The sequence below is a fragment of the Chinchilla lanigera genome, unplaced genomic scaffold (assembly GCF_000276665.1).
Source record: "Chinchilla lanigera isolate Chin_1 unplaced genomic scaffold, ChiLan1.0 scaffold00038, whole genome shotgun sequence".
In the NCBI taxonomy this organism is placed as follows: domain Eukaryota; kingdom Metazoa; phylum Chordata; class Mammalia; order Rodentia; family Chinchillidae; genus Chinchilla; species Chinchilla lanigera.
Window position 1 is genome coordinate 12276701 of NW_004955439.1, and position 21635 is coordinate 12298335.

The following is a 21635-nucleotide window of genomic DNA, read 5'->3' on the forward strand; positions in this document are numbered from 1 at the left end:
GGTCAGTAGTAGAAACTCGAAAGTCTGTGCCAGTGGGATGAAGAATCTGTGCTAGCAGGCTGAGGGATCTGCAGTGGAGCAAGGAATTGACCCTCAAAGTACGAACCAGAGTTCCCCCAAAAAGTATCACAGACATCCTCAGCAACAGTGAGGTCCCAAGCTCCTCTGATGATGAGGAAAGCAGAGTTCCCATCAGGAAAGCCAACTCGACAAGCTTCTCTAGGAGACTGAGCAGTGTACCATCTTCCCCTCCAGAGCCAGGAAGCAATGCTCAAAGTGAGGGTCTGAGCTCCCCCAAAGTGACCCATAGCCATTCTCAACAACAACAAAGTTCTGAACTCCTCCTCCAATGAGAACACCCAAGTTCATCAGGAAAGCCAGCATGACAAGGTCCTCCAGCAGAACAGCCCAGGAGAACTGGCAGCTTCCTTACAGCCTCCCAACAGCGTCTAACAGTTCTCAACAGCCTCCCTACTTCCTCCTCTCCAGTTCTGCCTCTTATGCTGCTGGCAACAGTCCTCAGGTGGGCCTCCCACAACCAGCACCATGCTGGTTCAGTTCAGCTGGGTGTTACAAGTTGACCACTAGTTGTCAATCCACCACAGATACTTAAACTAAAAATCAAAATTATTCTTAAGGGTAAAACAGTTGTGCTATAATCATTAACACTTCAAACAATACAAAGATACTGCTACAACCACCATTCACTCATTTGACGATATTTACTGAGTACTAGTATGTGCCAGATACGTGTTGTAAATATGGGTGACACGATGCCACTTAATAGACACTCCCTAATCACAGACTTTATATTATTTCATATTTCATTTTGGATAATGCTATAAAACTTGGGACAGAATTAGATAAAAAGGATAAAATGAATGTTATTTGTCAATTTTGTCACTCCTTTTTTAAAAATTGCAAAATTACTGAAAGATACTAAAAGCCCAGTAACATGAGTATAAAACACACAAATCAATAGTTTTTCAGTATTACAACAGTCGCTAGTGTTTAGACCTAGAATATCCCCCAAAAGTTTCATATGTCTAGGCCGGGGACGTAGCTCAGCGGCATAGAGCCTACCTGGCAAGCGCAAGGTCCTGAGTTTGGTTCCTGATAGAAAAAAAGCTTTCGTGAGTTGTTGAGAGGTGGGGCTCTTAGAAAGTGACTGGATCATGGGGATGCTCCACTCACCAGTGGGGTCACCCACTGATAAATTATAGCTAACTGTTCTGTGAGGAGGTAGAGCCTGCTTGGAAGAGTTGTCACTGGTGGTGTAGAAGGGTGTATCTTCCTCCCTGACTCCCTTCTTCTCTCTCTTCTCTCTCATCTGAAAAGCCACCATGACGTGAGTAGCGTTCCCCTCTAGGGCCCTCCACCACACTTCTTCTGCTTGGAGCCAGCTGACTATGGACTGAATCCTCTCTAAACCGTGAGCCAAAATAAACTTCTTCTCCTCTAAGTTGTGGATGTTAGGTATCTTGTCCTAGTGATGAGAAAGTGATTAAGACAACAATCACATGAAAATATGGTGGGAAAAAGAGTTTATTTAGACTAGCAACCAAAATAATAATAATGATGATAAAAGTAATAATAATAATAAATCAAAAATAACCTTTTGCAAGAAGTATACAGGCCCTATATGGAAGCAAAGAACTGTATGGTAAATAACATTCAGAGAATAATAACAACAAGCTCTGAGAAATTAAAAACAAAAGAACAACAGGAAGGGTTTGGATTTATGAAATTTTCCAGAGAGTAAAACAAAAAAGACCAAATTAGTCCTGGAGGCTCAACCTGCAAATAAGAGGACGTCCAGAAAAACATAATGAAACTCCAAGAGGAGAAATCTCAATGAAAAAATGTAAGTAGATTTTCCAGGACATTGGTTTCCAGGTTCAAATTTTCACCCAGTATCCAGAATAGTCAGTGAAAACTGACAAGCCACAAAATTATAAAACTCAGAACACTAAGAATAAGAATTTCCCCAGGAATAGATTAGATTTTTCAGATAGAGGGCCAAGAATTAATCTTCCCAACAGAAATGGTGGAAGCTAAAATAAAATGGGCAATGACTTTAAAATTCAAGTGGCAATGACTCTGTGACAGAGATGTTTAATGGTCAGTGAACTCATGGGCTATACTTATCATTCCCTGGCAGCTGAGCTGGGTCTATGACCAGGTCTGGGCAACAGACCCTTTATAGATGCCCTATATGTCACTTCCAAACTGAAGGACTGAAAACTGTCTGCATGTCCCTCTGCTCCCTCTGTCCCTCTATAATGACATGGAGGTCTTCTTTTGAGAGGGTAAAGTCAGGATAGAAACAGCCTGGCTCCACCTGGCAGTCATGAAAGGGGCTTTCCTAAGATCCACTAGACCCACACAGGAGCTCATACAAGCAAGAAATAAACTTTAATGTGTGAACCTGCTAAGATTTTAGAGATTATGATCATTGGATCACCCTATCCTATTGTGATTGATTTAGATTTCTAATCAGAAATTCTATATCCTGTCAAAGTATTAATCAAAGACAAAACAAAGACATTTTCAGAAAATTTCTATTATATGCATCTTTTCTCAGGCAGTCCCTGGAGACTGAGGACAGAGGAAGGTAGGGGCGGAAGGCAGACTACCAGCTGTAACAGACAACCTTGTCCCAAACTCCAGAATGTGTGAATATGTTATATACCTCACATGGCAAAAGGGACTTTGAAGATATGATAACTAAGGATCTTGTGAAGGGCAGAGTACCCTAGAAGGGTCCAATATAATCACAGGAATACGGTATTTATAAGTAGAAAAGAGAGAGTCAGAGATTTGAAGGTACTACATTGATAGCTTTGAAGATAGGGAAAGGGGCCAAGGAATGCTGGTGGCCTCTATGACTTCTCCTTTATTTGGGAAAGTCAAGGAAATGAATTCTCTTCTAAAGAGCTTCTAAAGGAGCAGCCCTGCTGACACCTTGGTCTTAATCCTATGAGACCCATTTCAAACTTCTGACCTCCAGAACTGTAAGACAATAAATCTGTGTTAGGTCAGTAAGTTTGCACTATTGGGAAACTAATACAGTGTTGTATGCAGGAAATGGGAGCAAACACAGAGAGAATGAAAAGAGATCAAGGGTATCTGAGCAGTGGCCGAGAGAGAAGCCAGGCCACTAGGAGCCCAGGGGATGGCCCCATGAGACTTCATCAACATGGCACTGATAGGACACATGAAATGTGGGAGAGCAACTCTTCCACAACTGGGAAAGAGCTTAAAGATAAATTGGAGACCAGGAAAAAGTATGTAACATTTACAACAGGACCATTATTTGTTATAAAAGAAAAAAAAAAGGAAAAAGCTGAGCAGGGAAAAAAACAATGCAGTGGCCCAGCTGCCACTATTACTGACCTATTTTTAACAATACAAACATTGGGTATTGCATTAGACCCAATAACATACACCCAGGTTAGGAGGACGGGAATGAGCAGGACTCCTGGGTGCAAGGTGGGAGAGCAGGGGATTGAAGACATGTGGTATGTAAAATACAAAAGGTACACTCTTCTACTACAGAGAATGATGTCAGTGGACCAGGCCCAGCTGCATAAAAACAAGAACTGGAAACATAAGCAGGACACCAAGAGATCTGAGAGGTAATACTAAGTAATCAGCTAAAAGAGTTGAAGTGATAGTTTCTGAAGAATAGGACATGATGTGGAGAATATAGTCAAGTCCACGGCTTCTCATATCAGGCCCACGAGCCATTTAGTTCTTTAAACTCTGTGTATTATGTGCACACATAACTTTGATCAAACATAAAAGGACTAGCAAAATATCTGCTGCCAGTGATACACAAGGTTTCAGTATTCTTAATATATTCTCTAGACTGGACAGGATCATGAAAAATTGTGCATTTTGGATGTTTCTACTAGGTAGCCGTAGGTGTTATTATTGGTTTGCTCAAATCTATGATTTTCTGTGCTTTTCAAATTAAAGTAAAATAGAAATGTGTATGTTTTTTTAAAACCCCCAAAAACTTGATCATAAGGTCAAGGAAGAAATAAAACAAACAAGAAAAAGAATTAGCTTTATTGGGAGCTGCTAACGCGATTAAGTTACTACAACTTCGAAAACCCTGAGGCAAATGTTTTTCTGTACAAGAATGGTGGCACTGGGTTTTCTTAATTTACTGCAGCAATTTCTTGATTAAATATGCTTTCCAACAACAATGCAATTTTAACATTTCATGGTTCATTTAAAGACCTCATTTCTGTCAAAGGCAGTTCAACTCCAACAAGGAGTCAAGGCCATGAGTACAACTGGTGCTGGTTTGGAGAAGGTTTGGAAACCATCTTATCGGTGTTGATGAGCCCCTGGGGATTAGGGTGTGGAAGATACTAAAAGAACAATTACATAAACCACAGATTTTTAAACCTGTGGCTTCACAGAATTTTTTAATAAAAAAGATGTGGAAGATGTGCTTAATAGCACTAAACATTTGTGGAGGAAAAAATGGATTCATTATGTTCTTTTGGGGAAAGTGTGGACACATTACACGCTCATAAAACTGATAAATTTAGAAAAAGTACTGTGCCTGAACTTGGCCAGAGATCTCCATGAAAGCTGAAAATCTCAAGAGTCAGCTTTGCTGAGCCAAAAGCTTCCACATTAACGGATGAAGAGCTGTGATGAGTGTGAACTAAGAATGCAGCATGAGTACAGGGAACGCTGGGATGAGGAACAGTAACTCTATTATGTAAGGTTAGTTTCCCTTCTACAGATTATTTCACCTTCTAAGCTAATGACTACCTATCTCATGCAAAATACCAAAACGTAAAGTTCTTTAAAGCACGCACCAGGCTCAGAAGCTTGTGAAATGTCTTAAAAATTAAAAATTCAAGTCATTAACTTACTGATCATTTGCCATGATCAAAAACATGAAAGGGTGGAAGGGACTCCTTCAAGGTCATGCTCATCAGAGGGAAGCTGATTCCTAACATCCAGTTCTTTCTCGAAACCTAATACATTTATCATGAATCATTAAACACAAACCTATTACGCAGAGCAGTTGATTCTTCCATAAAATGAAAAACAGCTTCACTTTTGTAGGATTTTTTTTTTTTTTTAAAGGACTTTGGGTAAAGTCAAGTTTGGACAAAGAGAACAATATATGCCGAAGAAAAGCAAAGGGGCAGGGGATTGTGAAGATTGTGCTTCGTGTGCCAAACTAGCTCAAATGAATAACAGGAGGAGTGTATAACCATGAGACTCAAACATTCTTAAAAGTTACAAAGATGGTATCTGCATGCCAGAAATTCCTTACAAAAAGCCAAAGAAAATGGGGCAGGGGCATGGTGGATTGAGAGCAAGGCTTACTCCAGTTATAGTAAATCAAGTTACTAGAATCTGTAGAGACTTTCATAAAGCAAATCCCTACAGTACCAGGGACCCATTGCTCTGTGCCTGGCACCATCTGGCGCTTTGCAGTTATCCCATTAAACAACCAGGGAGGGGGGTTGCTTCCTTTTTTATAAAGAGAATCAAAGTTCAAAGAGGAAGTGATTATTCTACAGTAATTAACCACAGACACATATCTAGGATTTGAACTGAACTTTGATTCCAAAATGCATGCTCTTCAGCCCAATAGGCATCAAGAATGAATATAAAAGTCAGGATGAAGCATCTGCCAAGTTAACATAGCAGCATATGTTAAATTTAAGGGGGTGGTACACTGAGTGTATCGGGTACATGTTTTATTAGTCTTCCTAATGTAACATTTTGGTTGGAATGTTTCATAATTTAAAAATAACTATAAAGAATTTTCACTGTTCTTGCCTTAGATAAAAATCAGAAGGCATATAAACTTGTTGAGAATGCCAATGTCTTACTTTTTCAAAGAAAATCAGACAGTGTGTGTCTTCACCCCATCGGATGCTGTTACAGCAGGATGAGAAGACAAGCCTTAATACAAGGCAAAGTCAACAGCCAGGGCTCAGGAAAGGCTACCGTAACAGAAGTGTGCTACACAGGACAGGGCCACACAATCCAATTCTGCTCCAGAGATTTATTTGCTTCTTGCTGGTCTTCGTAGATAAGAGGAAAACAAGGTGGATGGCCATGTACACATCTTAGAAAAATACGTTTTGAGGTTTAGGGAAATAAAAACAAGAAATTTATTATTGTCTTAAATCTCAACCCTACTCTTCCAAGTAAAAAATGATTCTGACCAAATGAGACACTGTGTGCACACAACATCCAGTAATCCTGCCCTCAGGGGGATGGGGATTTTTGGCTCTAGGAACCTCCAAGTTGATTGATGCTTGGGCCAATAATCTGAGAGTAATTGTGCTCTCAATACTTTCCATAAGAACTTACTATGATTATGAAATATTTGGGGTTTCCTCTTTAGATCTGAACAAAGGAGCGGAAACGCAGGTTTCTTTACTAGAGAACATAGAAAACTCAATCTTTCTGCTAATGGGGTCATTGGTTTAAAGGAATTGTTGAAAGAGAACAATCAAAACAGAAACAGAGATGCAATCTTTCTTAGGGACTTGGGGGTGATGCTAAATGTTAGGCTGAGATTTCTTTTATAGAAGCCAGGACATACTTCTTAAAAGGCCACAGACTCCGTTACTGGCTTTCTTTACTGCCCTTCATCCTGTGTCAAGGGGACTCTCCCTTCAGTAACTTTCTCTTGAATTAACTGTTGTTGAGGTCCTTTTCAGAGACAAATATATCTGATAAGATGATTTTTGTATGCAAAATAACAACACAAACTAGGAACAAATTAATTTTTTTACTTTCCTAGTATGTGTTTGTAGTTCATGCAGTTTACAGTCACCTTGGGAGTGGTTACACATGCACACTACAGCTCCTTTCTTTTTTTTAAGTCCCCTTCCCCTTCCTTCCCCCCACCTTCCTCCTCCTCCAGTTTTTCTACCCCATTTTTGTTGGTATGATTAATCTTAACTCATGTTATAGCATATAACATTTATATTCATTGAGGTTATCAGGTTCCTGCACATGGCATATCATTATTGTACCTCTTTCCTCTTCCCCTCCTTCTCACCCTTCACACTTTTTCTCTTGCACCACTTATTGCAAGAGATCTGTCCCTTTGTTCCCTTCTATCCATCCCCTATTATTCTGTTTGTTTGTGCTTTCCTCACTCAAATGAGACCATATAGTATTTAAGCTTGTGTGCCTGGTTTATTTCACTCAACATTCTATTATCTAGGTGCATCTATTTTCCTACAAATGTGTCAGATCTGTCATTCTTTAGAGTCAAATAGTATTCTATTTTCTTTATCCAATCATCTCTTGGTGGGTTACAGGCTACTTCCAGGATTTAGCTATTATGAACTATGCTTCTATAAACATTGGTGTACATGTATTGCTGTAGTATGATGGTGTAAACTCTTTGGATAAGACCTGGCAGGGGATAGGTGGGTCACAGGGAATTTCTAATTTCAGTTCTTTGAGAAATCTGATTTGCATAAAGGCTGTACTAGTTTGCATTTCCACCAACAATGCAGGAAGGTTCCTTTTCCACTACAGCCACATCAGCATTTGTTATTGTTTGATTTCTTAATGACTGCTATTCATACCAGAGCAAAATGGAATCTTAGCATTGTTTTAATTCACATTTCTCTAATGGCCAAAGATGCAGAACATTTTTTTTTTCTTATATTTGTTGATAATTTGTAGGTCTTCCTTTGCGAAGTGTCTGTTCATTACTCTTGCCCATTTTTTTTTTTTTTTTGAGACAGGGTCTGTCTATGCAGTTCAGGCTGACCTTGAGCTCATTCTGTAGCCCAGGTGGGGCTCAAACTCACAGTGATCCTCCTGTCTCATCCTCCCAAGTGCTGGGATTACAGGCACGCACCACCACGCCCTCTTGCCCATTTATTGACTAGGGGGAGGTCTTTAATTTTAGGTGGTTTAATTTTTTTTAAATTCTTTGTATATTGTAGATATTAGTCCTCTGTCTTAGGAGTAGCTGGCAAATTTTTTTTCCCATTCTGTAGGTTGTCTCTTCACTCTACTCATGATTTTTTTTTTGCTGTACAGAAGCTTTTTAGTCTGATATAATTACCATTTGCTGATTTTTGTTATTTCTTGTGTGACTGAGGTTCTGTTTAGAAAATTCTTTCCTACACCTATGTCTTTAAGTGTTTTACTTTTTATCTTCCAGAAGATGCATGCCTGCATCATAACAGGTCGCTGGGCTGCATGTAGTTATCTAGATTATTCTCAGTTTTGTTCTTCCTAAAGCCCTAAGATCCCTAAGATGCCACCAAAATGCCCTGCACCTTCTTAGGCTTTATTAATACAGTATTTCATGAAATTAAAGTTCATAACTGCAGGAGACACAGTATATTTAGGGTTTAAATTATTAAAATAGGGATTTATAGACACTTTTCTGATGATACCCCAAATTTGCAGTTTTTCTTAATTCACGGGTGCTCTAGGAATACACAAATTTCAGGGGTGCACTATATATTAAATGAATTAACTTATACATGTTGAACCATCCTTGCATCTCTGGGATGAAACCTACTTAATCATGATATGTGATCTTTCTGATAATGTGCTTCATTCTACTTGTTAACAACTTCTTAAAGATTTTTGCACCTATGTTCATTAAGGAGACTGGCCTATACTTTTGTTTTTAGTTGGGTCTCTACCCAGTTTTGGATCAGGGTGGTACTGGCTTCCATAAAAAAATTTCAGGGCACTCTATCCCTTTCAATTTCTCTGAAGAGTTTGAGGAGTACTAGTGATATAACATCCTTAAAGATTTTATAGAATTCAGCAGTGAATCCATCAGGTCCTGGGCTTTTTTTAGGTGATAGATTCTTTATTACTGTGACAGTTTCATTGCTTGTTATTGAGTTGGTAAGAATATTTATGTCTTCTTGAGTTTTGATAGTTTTGGTAGTTTTTATGTGACAGGGTATCAGTCCATTTCTTCAAAATTTGCTAATTCATTGGAATATAATTTTTCAAAGTAGTTACTATCTTCTGGATTTCAATACTGTCTGTTGTGATTTCATCTTTTTCATTTCTAATCACATTTATGTAAGTCTTTTCTCTCTTTTGGTGAGTCTATTTTACTTTTTCTTTCAAAGAGTCAGTTCTTCAATTTGTTGACTTTTTTTACTGTTTTTTTTTTTTGGTTATAATTTCATTGATTTCTGCATTCATATTTATAATTTCCCTCCTTAATTTCAATGTGGGGCAAGTTTGTTGTTTCTGAAGTATCTTCAGATTTTTCATGAAGTTATTTATTTGAGCTTGCTCTGATTTTTTAATGTGAGCTTTGATTGCAATGAATTTTTCTCTTAGTGTCTCAGAGGTTTTGGTAAGGTTTGTCATCCTTATCATTAACTTCCAGAAATTTTTAAATATCTTCTTTGATTTCTTCTGTGACTCACTGGTTGCTTAGGAGTAAGTTGTTGTTCTTCCAGAAGCTTTTGTTTTTTTCAAGATTTCTTCTGTCATTGATTTCTATTTTTATTGCATAGTGGTCTGATAGTATGAACAGAGCAATTTCAATTCTTTTATATCTACTTAAAGTGGGCTTTGTGGACTGGTATGTGATCTATTTTGGAAAAAGTACCATGTGCTGCTGAAAAGAATGTATACTCTGCTGTACAGGGGTGGAATACTCTACATATCCATTAAATCCATATGTTCAAGGGTGTGGTTCAGGTCTGATATTTCTTCACTGGGTTTTTGTTTAGCTGACCCATCTCTTTGCAAAAGTGGGGTGTTAAAATCCCCTACTATGGTTGTATTAGGGTTATTTGATCTTCTAAATTCATGAGTTTTATCAGTTTTATCAGAATGAATTTCAATTTGAGCAAATTGAAGAGAATGTTGGGATAACTACCCAGCTAAAGACAAGAATTACAAGGAAAAGTGAAGAAGGAAGGTCAGGAAAAGTGAGCAGTATTGGATATTGAAAAAAACACATCTAAACTGTCCTAATGATAGGCTTCTCAGGGCACTTTTCATGTTTATTAAATCAAACCAAATAATGTCTAGTGTGAGTAAAACACAATGCTATCCTGATAACGGAAGATACTAAATTCATCCCATTTATATTACTTCCTTGGGCTGTTGTAACAAAGTACCACAAATAGAGTACCTTAAAACAACAGGAATTTACTCTCTGGTTGTTCAGGGGCTCAGAACTCTGAAATGAAGGTGTGGGCAGGATTGGCCACTTCTCAAAATCTAAGAGGATGAATCTGCTCCAGCCTCTGTCTTGCTCCCACGGTTGCCAGCAAGCTTTGGTGTGCCTTGGCTGAGGCAGCGTAGTGGCACTCTCTCTCTCTGTCTCTGACCCTGTGCCCATTTCCCCTCTTTTTAGATAGACAGCAGTCACATTGGACTTAGGGCCCACCCTATCCCAGTATGACCTCATCTTAACTTTATGACATCAGGGAAGAGCTTCTTTCCCAATAAGATCACCCTCAAAGGTTCCAGAGTTAGAGTTCACCATACATTTTAGAAAGGCACAATTCAATCCACAATATCATTCACAATCGAATGTGACACTAATCACCCCTTTTCTACTACAGTTTTTCCTGTTCAGAGTTAGGTGACATGGTCCTTATCTCCTAGGTTGTATCATTTTTTCTCTGTCCTATTAAAGTCAAGCTTCTCAACACATTTCACAGCTCTATTTCCCATCAACAGCTCTTCACACCCCACTAGGGAGGCCTATCCTTCCTCATCCTCTCCATTCTATTCTTGACCTTGTTAGTTCTTCTTCCTCGGCTTCCTCAACTTCTTCCTCAGCTTTCAGGACTTCTTCTGGAGAAGAAGCTAGGTTGAGCTTCCTGTGTCTACACTGTTTTCATTCTTATCACTGCACTAGCAGCCTTGTTTGCCAGCCAATCCTCCCCATTAAGCTGACAGTCCTTCAAGGCAGAGACTATGCCTTCTGCAGCTTTATGACCTTAGCCTCCACATGGAGCCCAACACAAACTTGGTGCATGACTTATGCTTGACCACAAGAATGGTTACCTGAATGGGGTGATGTAGATACAAGAATATATCAAATGTAGAAACATATGCTTTTGTAATCTTTGATTCCATCAAACTATATGATGCAAGTAGATGATAAACTATTAGAGGAAAAGGTTTACCTGAAATATTTTGTGAGTCTTCCTGGTCCTTGGGACAAATAAGGCACTCAACGGTTAATTGATTCTAAAGAGAAATTAGCTTCAAGGTAGTAGGTGAGAAGGATTGAGATTTACTGAGCAACTATTCACTGCCATACAGCTTCTATACAAATACTGTATTATCTCAATACTACCACTTCTCAACCATTTGTAGAATGCCTGTTCAGCATAATAAATTGTAAACCCTCTTCTAATGAACACATTTTAAAATACAATTGTGACTATTAATATTATCTTCCATATTACTTAATATAGAAAAATATAGGTCTTTCATATAAAAAGTGCTTTGTAAAGTATACAAAAGGAGACATCAGTAATATGTCTTATCCTTTAATAAACCATCAGGATCCACTAGATCCAATTTTAGTTTTTTAAAAACTTTTTTAAAAGCTCCAATTATTTGTATGTATTAGTTTCTTAAAAAAAAATTTGTGGTACTGGGGATAAAACCCAGTGTATCCTGCATGCTAGACAAGTACCCTACCACTAAGCCACACACCTCCTTTCTGGGTTAGTATTTCATAACCTGACTCTTTCTTAGAAAAAGATGTTCCAAAGGACAAAAACACATTAAAGAAAATATTCTTTTTTGTTGAGTACCTTGTAATAACCATAGGGATCCACTAAGCTCCTTTAATAAAAATTCAACACCCACTAGGAAATCTTAGTGATTTTTCCCTATTTTTAACACTGGGCAATTTAAACATCGTAGGAATAATTACCCTGTCATTATGTATCATTATCCTTAAGTGTTTTAAAAAGACTAAAATAGTAGAAACATGGAAGAATGATAAAACATTAGAATACTGCTATCTAATGAGATAGTTACTGATGCTCTCAACATTCTGTTTTGTGTTGCCCAATACATTAGAAATTAGCCACACCCAGCCACAGAGAGAACTTGAAATGAGGCTAGTGCAACTGAGAACCTGAATTTTTGTTTTTTGGAATCGTTATTAATATAAATGTAAATAGCTGCATGGCCTAACAGCTACAATACTGTACTAGGCAGTACAGGCTTAAGGGGATGATTCACCAGTGAAATAAACTGTCACTGTTATGTCACCTTTCATATTTCTTAGTGCACTACCCATAGTATTGCATTGTGTGGCCAGAAGAGAAAACAGACTTGGTATATCATCTTTGTGGTATTTGTTGATTTACTGTGGTACTAAGGCTTTTAAACTCAGGCCTTGTACATGCTAGACAAGAGCTCTGTCATTGAGCTATACCCCCCAGCCCTTTTGCAATTTGCTTTTAACTTACACTAGATACAGCAGACAGTTTGAATTTTTCCTTCCTCACTCGAGTAACAAAATGAAGAAAACTGATGGAAGGAAAGGTTTCACAAACATTAAAGGAATCGGAGATGAATGCAGACGGTCACAAAAGCACTCAAGAATAGTGATAATGAACTTGACCATGGACATGAAACCTCAAACTGTAAATCTTCAGGTGATGATATCCCACACTCTTTCAGACTCAAGAATCTACAGATGGACAATACATTCATATAGACGAAAAGAAAATATGGTATTCTTATGCGTCACTGAAGAAGAAGTTTGTGAGAAGAACCTGCCCTATCTCCTTTTGCTAAATTAATGTGGGATAGTGTTGTTTTTACCTTTTGTGATATTTGGCTACCAAAATTTTACTTTATATACAGCTTGAAAATGGACAAATTGTAAAAATAGGTTTGCATACACAGGTGCCTGGAAAGAAACAGATAAAGTAGAAGTGAAAGAACAGATTTTAAAAACTGAAGAGTCCATTGGACTCAGACAGTAAACGATGATGACTAATTTTTTTCCTGGAATGTTGGTGGCTAAATTCATGTGTATATTAATCAGTGTACCAGGTTCTTATTTAAAAATGTAAAATTCCAGCAATAAGGTAAAAATGTATTTCCATTTAAATTTGTCATCTTGAAATGGTTAGGAGCTAGGAGTGTACTTCAATGCTAGAGCACTTGCCTAGCACGTACAGGTCCTTGGGTCTGAACCCTAGTGCCGAGGAAAAGCAAACAAAAGGTTAAAAGTGTGGGCCCTGGAGCTCTATAGCCCTGGGCTGGAAGCCCAAGTCTAATACTTCGTGCATGACCTTTGGCAAATTAGTCAGCCTCCTTAAGATCCAGTTCCCTCATCTGTAAAATAAGGATTAAAAATTACTTCCTCTTTCATAGAGTCTTATTGAGAGTAAATTTTGCTTGTGAAGTGCTTAACATAGTGCTTGGAAGAAAGAAAAAAAAATACATATCAGCTATGCATGGTGATTTTATTATCCCTGAATTGCTTAGAACAGCTCTGCTTATCTATCAGGTGTGGGAACCTAATACATGTGAAATGATAACCATACCAATTTATCACCAATTTATCACTGATGCCTGCTGCTCCCACCAGGTAGTCACATTCCAGGGGAAGTAAAGTTAAGGAGAGGAAGATGTCAAGTTCTCAATGGGCAGGCTGTGCGGGAGGCTGTGGACACTGCCAACTTTTAAATCCAATTTTAATTTCTTACACCAGGAAATTGCTTTCTCTGATTTTTAGATTTAACAGGCATGACTTTAATGAACTCAAATTATACAAAAAAGTACCAGGAAAAGCTAAAAGTCAGAAATCTTACTACCCAGAGTACACACTATTAACCTTCCAGGCTTTTCTCTGTAGCTATGCACACACGCATATAATTTCACAAAAAGCACTATCATACCATCATTGGTATTTTATAGTCAATTTGGTATTCAAGAGTATCTCTCTACTTTAGTCAAAAGAGATCTATATGTTAATTTTTAGTAGGGACATAGTGGCAGTTAAAAGAAAACACGAATATCTACCTTTGAATAACAGCTTTGCACAGAAACTGAGGTGAGCTATGCAGTCCAAGTGGATTTCAAAAACAACGGCAATTTTTTTCTCTTATGAAATTACCGGTGAGAATGGGGAGCTGGGCTCAGTATGTGCTGTGTGACCTACCCCATTCCCTAAATGGCTGTTGCTCATGGAATGTGAAACTTGTGGAATTGAACTTTTAATAAAATAAGATTGTTCTCTAAGCTCAGTATATTTTCAGGGCTTAAAACTCTTATTTCTATCTAGATCACAACTCTTTCAGTCTTGGCATCGAAAGTTATTTCTGAGTGCTAAACAAATACAAAAAACATGGGTCTGGCCTGGGCCTTATTTTCTCCTGGCAGGCTGGGATCTCTCTCGAGGCCAGATGTGTGTGAGTCCTAATCTTCTGGATGCCACTGTGTCTGTGCCTAGGCCAGTGGTCTGCAGACCCAGACCACCAGGGTCCCACCCGAGACACGCCACGAACTGTTATCTGGAAACCTGATCTCACCACTTCTGGAATTCAGTTTCACCCTGCTAGAAATCAGAAGCATGAATGAAAAGATGTCCGGGTACCACTATTATTTTTACCTGTTTTTATATTCTTCTTACAGCCTCTGCTTAAAAACTCAGGGACTGTGTTGCTACTCTACTCCTAGATAATGAACAGGGAGCTATAGCAAAAGAATCTGTCAAAGCGAGCACCCTAGTGAAACTCTGTATCATTTCTAATGTTTGTTATTATTTTGCATTCTCTTTAATTGTTTGATCAATCTTGCATTCTTACATCTAGTAATCTGAGCAACTTCGTTGAGGATAACAATATGTAATATAAGGACCACTGTTAACTTTCTATCACCTTGTTTTGAAATTCTGTATCATTTTTATTGTTTTTGTGTTTTGCTTTTGTCTTGGTTGCTATTATTTTGTTTTCTTTTCCTTCAAAATAAAAAAAAAAAATTAAAAAAGAACCTGTATTAGAGAAATTTCTACTGGTTCAGAGAGATTACATTCACAAGACTGAAACTTAGACAAGAGTTCACAACACTGGTTTTACTCTGAAAGTGGCCTAAAATAATGTGATTGCTACTCTGGATCACAGGGAGCTTTAGCTGGGATGGGTGAGGTGGAGTGAGAGACAGGACTGCAGGGCCCAGGGGGGGATGCACAGCTAGGGAATCTTACAGGAAGGAGAGCAGTGGGTCCGAGCTACACCAAATCCAGGCTCTGGGGACACTGACGAGAGGCAGGTGGGCCAGCCCAGCTTCAGCAAGGCCAGCAAGCAGACTGAAAGGCTGGCCTAGGCCAGCCAGCAAGGAAAAGTTCCAAAAGCCAAGTTCGTATCAAGCAGTCTTGGGTCTTCGTACCAGAGAAAACCCTTTGTATTAAACCTGGAGGCCAAAGTAATATCCCCACCAGCCACGGAGGAAAATAGTTGATGAGTCCCCTAGACAGAGCTCTAATCCTCCTTCTCTGACATCATGGCAAGGGCAACTGAAGGCTTCCCTGGCCACCTCCAAGGGAAGTTAGTGGTGTTAGTTAGTGGCAAGAAAACCCAGAAAGTCATCTGCACCATTCTTTCCCCCACTATTTTCCCTCGTAGGCGGATAATTAACAAAAAAAAAAAAAAAAAAAAATGCTTTTGTTAAGGAAAATTTAATGATGGTGAGTCATTATTATATTAATAAGTAACCTTTATATAATAAGCCATGTCCCTCTATGCTATTAACAGTGAAAGCGATGCAGAAAATGGCAGGAAATGGTTTTCTTTCTTTTCATGGCCTTTATAGCAGCGGTTCTCAAAGATCCCAGCCTCTAGGTGCTTGTTAGAAATGCGAGTTTTTGGGTCCTGCCCTGGACCATGGAAATCAGACACTCTAGGGACAGGGCCCAGCAATTTGCCTCTTGATAAGTCTCTGGGTGATTCTTGTGGAAGTTCAAGTTTGACAGTACAGGCTTGGTGGAAAGAACCCAGGATAAGAGCCATAAGACCTCATTCAGATTCCAGCCCTGGATTCTGTGGTCCCAGTCAGAGAGATTCAATACAGAGCCACGATGTGATGTGCCTCTCTGTGCAGTGAGGTTGATGCAAGGTTGTGCAGACGCATAACAGGCACGGTCCTCACCGTCAGAGTGCCCCTAATCCTCTATATTCTTCTGCTCCTCTAGGAGAGGAGTTATTTTTGTTGTTCTTCTCCTTTCTTATTTTTATTTCTAATGTCTGCTTCTGCAGCATCACAGGCACTCAATAAGGATGCAGTGGATTAGATGATGGGGTCATTCACAAACCCATGCGATTCATCAACAATCTTAACGTCACCCAAGTCAAGGAGGCACCAGCCACTGCTGATTTACTATTTCTCACACGTCATTGCTGAGTGTCCCCCATACATCAGTCAGCTCATTCTGTCCTTTCAACAACTACCCTGTGCTGTGGGGAACATTTTTAGTCCCACCGTGCAAAAGAACATCTGAGGATCAGAATAATAAGTAATTTTTCTGATGCTATGCAGCTACAAAGTGGCAGAGCAGTGTCACATTCCAAAATACCTTCTTCCAAGGTTCATGGTCATAAAGGGACTAGAGGTGTAAACTGTCTTACAGGTAAATGTCCCAAAGCCTCTCAGGTTGGTTGCTAATTATCTTCTCACCATATTTTTACAACTGCATGATATAGGCATTGCCTTTAGCAATTGATGACTAAGTAAATCAAGTAGTGGGAGAGCTAGGCTTTCATGGGATGGATAGAAAATTCTTAAAATAAGACATATATATATAGAGAGAGAGACTGACAGAAACATTTTCATTTTGCAAAGCACAACCTATTGTCCCAAATATTAATGAAATATCACTACAAGGGGAAAAAAACCTGATGTTAAAAAAGTACAAAAGCCATAAGTCTAGAGTAAAAGGAGTCCATTGCATTACACGCATTTTCTCTGTACAGTGATCATTTTGTCCTATTTTGTTCAAGATTCATTCGATTGGTGTTAGGTTCCCATCAAGCCAAAGAAGTAGGGAGTGGTGGGGAAATTACACTAATGGACTGTCCAACCCCTTAAAAGTCAAGCAGAATTACCTACAGGTGAAACAAAAGTGGGCACAGATCAGGCCAGGGCAGCTTGAGAGGGCACTGGCCAGGCCTTGGGCAAAGGATCCCACCCAGGCTGGCCAGGGTGAGTAGGATAAGAGTGAGTGTTGCTGCAAGGCACAAGGGCTTGGGGAGATCGGGCAGTGGGTCCCGCAATGTGAGCCAGCACCGACACACAGGGAAAGGAAGCAGCAAACAGAAGCTGGCCAAGGTCTGCAGTGAGTCTGCACCATGATGCCTGCGCAATCACAGCACGGGTTAAGTAATGGCTCTCCCCCTTTGTCACTTGGGCTCTCTTCATGTTCCGCCCCTTCCTTCTCATCAGAGAAGATTCATTTGACATCTGTCATCTTCTGTTTTCTTGTAAATGATTCAGGGCCAGGGGGGATCTGGTCAGGGTTGATGGAAGCCCAGGAACTATAAAAAACTAAGGGAAGAATAGGAAACTAACACTACAATTATCGGCCTTACCTTACTAGGAGGGGGTCCGTGGTCATCCAAGTAAGTGGAATTTCCTAGAAAAAGGAAGAAAAAAGTTGATGGGTTAGTTTCTTTTTTTAAAACCTCAAATGAATTTAGCACAAAATCATTGAAAATAAATATTCTAGATGTACTTCTAGTCAGACAACAGTACTAAAGAAAAATGGATAATTATTCATCACCAGTTTAGCAAGGCTTTGCTGATATCATCATGTTTGGTTAACAGTTTTGGCAGTTACAGATATTCTATCCACTTGGGTGTGCATATACAACACGCACAGAGACGTGCATCATTATTCCAGATTCGGTGCCTGTTGTGTCTAACTTGGACCCCTGGTTCTGAAACTTTAGTGTGTACCAAAACGACCCACACGGCTTGTTAAAACATAGACTGCCCAGCCCTTCCCCCAGGGTTCCAAGTCGGGGACTTTGAGAATCTATATTTCTAACCAGCAAGCGAATCAGGTACTGTGAGCCCAGGAACCACACTGTGAGAACTCCTACACTCCTTTTCTCCAGATTGCCTTAAGTGCATAAATTTCCCTTTTAGTTTTTAGTCAGTTTGAACGGTCTTTGCCAATAGCCACCTCCTGGCAGGTGTGTTTTCAGAGTACGTGGTTATTGTCTCCTGATGAATAAAAGACACAAGAGGGCTTGGAGGGGAATTACATTTTTTTAAATTTTTAAATTTTTTTTAAGCCTTACGTCAGGGATGGTGAACCTTTTAGAGACGAGCACCCAAATTGCAACCCAAAATCCACTTCTTTATCACAAAGTACCAACAATGCAATTAAACCCAAATACTGAGGTTTTAGTTTAGAAAAAACTCATACGTTAACATCTTTTATCTTAAAAGAAAAACAGATAACATATGTGTTATAGGCTCACCTCTACTGCAGTGCTCTGCTAAATGCTTTACAAGTATTATTATATCTAATTTAAATATTAGAGGTAGTGTATATTTGTCCCCATTTTACAGCGAAGAAAACAGAGGCTTAGAGAAACTGAGTAACATGCTCATAGTCACATGACTGCTAAATTGCAGAGAGGAGAAAAGACTGGTTTTTCCTGAGCATGTTTGGGCCTGAAAGCATCTGAAAAGCTGACCTGCAGACCTACCATCTCAGGCTTCTGTACAGCCAGGCACTGCGGGTGTGACATCTGGTGAGAAGACATCATATTGGGGAAGCCGAAGATCCCATCTAATCAGAGGCACTCAGCCATGAGCCCAACTCCTGGGAATCTAGGGAAACAGCCCTTACCAAAAAAAGTAAACATGACCAGACTTGCTAATGGAGCAGAATGCAGAAGATACTAGAAACACAAGGATACTTAGAGATATAATAGATTCAGGAGCACAAGAGCTTGTCCTAGTGTTTGAGTAGATGAAATGCGCTTTTGACAGTATACAGCAAAAGTGACTTCGGAAACTGGAATTAAAAAGGGAAGTAGATCATAAGCCAGGGGCAGTTCAGCTGGGGAAGCTAATCCAAGCATCATAAATAAGTGGGGTCTGCCTTATAAGTTTTTCCACACTGAGTCACCATCCATCTCCTTTTCTTTGTAGCGCTCTGATTTATGACCTACCAGCTGTCCCCAGGGACCATGCTCTAACTGACCACTTGTATATAGTAAAGGGACAACGGGGTCCAATTTTAATGTACAAGACACATACACAGACACCCGCCATGGTCACGGCTGGACTAGTTTCAGGAATCTTTTAAATGTGAACATGATGAACAATTTGTTAAATCTTAATTACTGTGCTGAACTCCACCGGGAACAACATAAAGATCTATGTCAGACTTAATAAACAGGCTATGCATAAACACGGTTGCCCGTGTCAAGACAGCTTTTTTGGAATATTCCACTACAGTGCAGTCAGTAGAGCTGCGGAGAATTCCCATCTGCTCATCACGAGAATGTGCCTTTCCCAGTGGGGATATGAGAAATCTCAGCATGCTCCAGCATGTTCTCCAATATCCAGCTCAAGGATCAAAGATAGCTCCACCACAAAATGCTTCTAAAATACTAAAAGTTTCCATAAGAACCAGAACTCCTAAAAAAAACAAAAACAACAACAGAAGACCCTCCTAGAATGGAATGATTTAAATGGCTGACCACTTCTCAAACTCTAGGCCAGGCATGCCTCAGCACCTCAGCTTGGATGTCTAAGGCATCTTACGCTTCACCCATCCAAACCACTCTGTATATGCTCCAACTCCATTTCCTAAATCTGTGCCTTCTCTGTGTTCCTTACTGGTTATACAGTACGATCCTTCCCCCAAGTATGTCCCCTTTTTCATGTCAAAATTCAAAAATCATCCTGGGTTCACATCTTTCCCTCACCCCATACTTGCTGGTCCAGTTTCCTGCTGGCTTAGCTTTTAAATTATATCTCAAGTCTTATCTATGTATTCTTATCAGTCCTGCTGGGCCATCTAGGAGAGTTTCTGTGACTTTTCATCTATTGCTTATTTTCTCCTCTACTCCTCTAGCAAGCACAGGGAGCTTTAACCTGGTGAATCTGATCACGTTAGTACACTGCTTCAAAGCTGTTTCTCTAAGACTCTCACCTTGGGTCTATAAGGTTCTACATGAATAAGGCCTGCTTCCTACCACCACCAGCCCCAACAGCCTTCCCTCTGCTCTAGAAGGCACCAATCTACTGTCAACTAGGGGCCCTTGGAACTAGTTCTTTTCTCTTCTAGAAAAACTCTCTGCACCTCCTCCTTTAGGCTCAACTCAAATGTTCCTTCCTTGGAGATGTCCACTCTGCTTACCCCAGCTCACACAGCGCCCTCATTTATTGACTCACTTATTGTCTGTCTCTTTTTTTCAGAATTTCACTAAATAAGATGATAGGAATTCAACAATGTTTGTTATATTGCATATTATTGCCTTCAAATTATTTGTTGAGATTACCAGATGTAAGCATGCAAAATTGTTCAAAAAATAAGAAAAAAATTAAAGAGGAAAAAAAATTTAAGCATTAACTGTTCCTTTCAATAGACCAGTAGGAAACAGCAGGAGACTTGTCCCAGCTATTTTGTGCATATACATACATACACTTTCCCCTTCCTTCTTTGTTTCTTTTCTCCTTTCCCTCATCTCACTTGTTCCTTCCCTTTGAGCAGTTTCTTTCCCTTTCACAGTATCTATTGTACCTTTTGGATTTTATTTGCTTTTTCAGGTTCCTACACTAGGGAGACAATGCGGTGCTTGCACATGCAGGTCTGATTTATTTCACTTATGAGTATGGTCTCTAGTTGCAACCATTTACCTATAAAAGCCTCTAGTTCATCTTTTTTATAGCTGAGTAATACTCCATTGTATAAAAGTACCTGAGTAATACTCCAGGTAGCTGAGTAATACTCCATTGCATAAAAGTACCTGGAGTCACCTGTGGTGACTCCACAGAGCTAAATGGACCACGAACAATAGTAACAATCGCAATATTAACTTCTGTCTAGGACTTATTTTGTCTCTGTGCCTGAGTCAACTGCTATATGTGCATTATTGTACTTAGTCCCACCATATTTAGAGACCATCTTATCTTCATTTATACAAGAAAAAGATTTAGGGAGAATAAGAATTACTCAATATCAGGCAGATTGCTAAGCCATGACACTGAGTTACAAAGGGATAAATTGTAAGACAGATTTCTGTGTAACTCCCCCCCCAAGAGTCTTTCCCCTAAAATTCTATGATTAGTATTTTTCTTCACTTGTTAAAAACATTACAAACCCTGTGGCTAAGGGTAGGCTTATGTATAAATAATATTTGGTTTCTTACAACCATTGCTAGGATTTCTAGTGTAGAGAGTGCATCAGGTTGGTATTTCACTTCTTAAGCAAATGCTGAGTACCTACTATGTTCCTCCAGGCTTTGTTCCTATAGCAATGAACAAGTCAGACAAGCCCATTTTCAGAGTACTTGTACACCAACTAAAAGAGACAGACAGGGGCTGGGGATTTAGCTCAGCGGCAAAAGCGCCTGCCTGGCAAGCGCAAGGTCGTGAGTTCGGTTCCCGGTACCGGAAAAAAA

General features: G+C 39.4%; 1 protein-coding gene across 1 annotated transcript in view; it reads right to left on the reverse strand.

The window, feature by feature from the left end:
- Positions 1–21635, reverse strand: part of Ust (uronyl-2-sulfotransferase) — a 283434-nt gene that overhangs the window by 153766 nt on the left and 108033 nt on the right. Inside the window, exon 2 of the mRNA XM_005390617.2 lies at positions 17580–17623. Within this exon, the coding sequence (XP_005390674.1) occupies positions 17580–17623 (44 nt within the window). The remainder of the gene's footprint in view (positions 1–17579; positions 17624–21635) is intronic.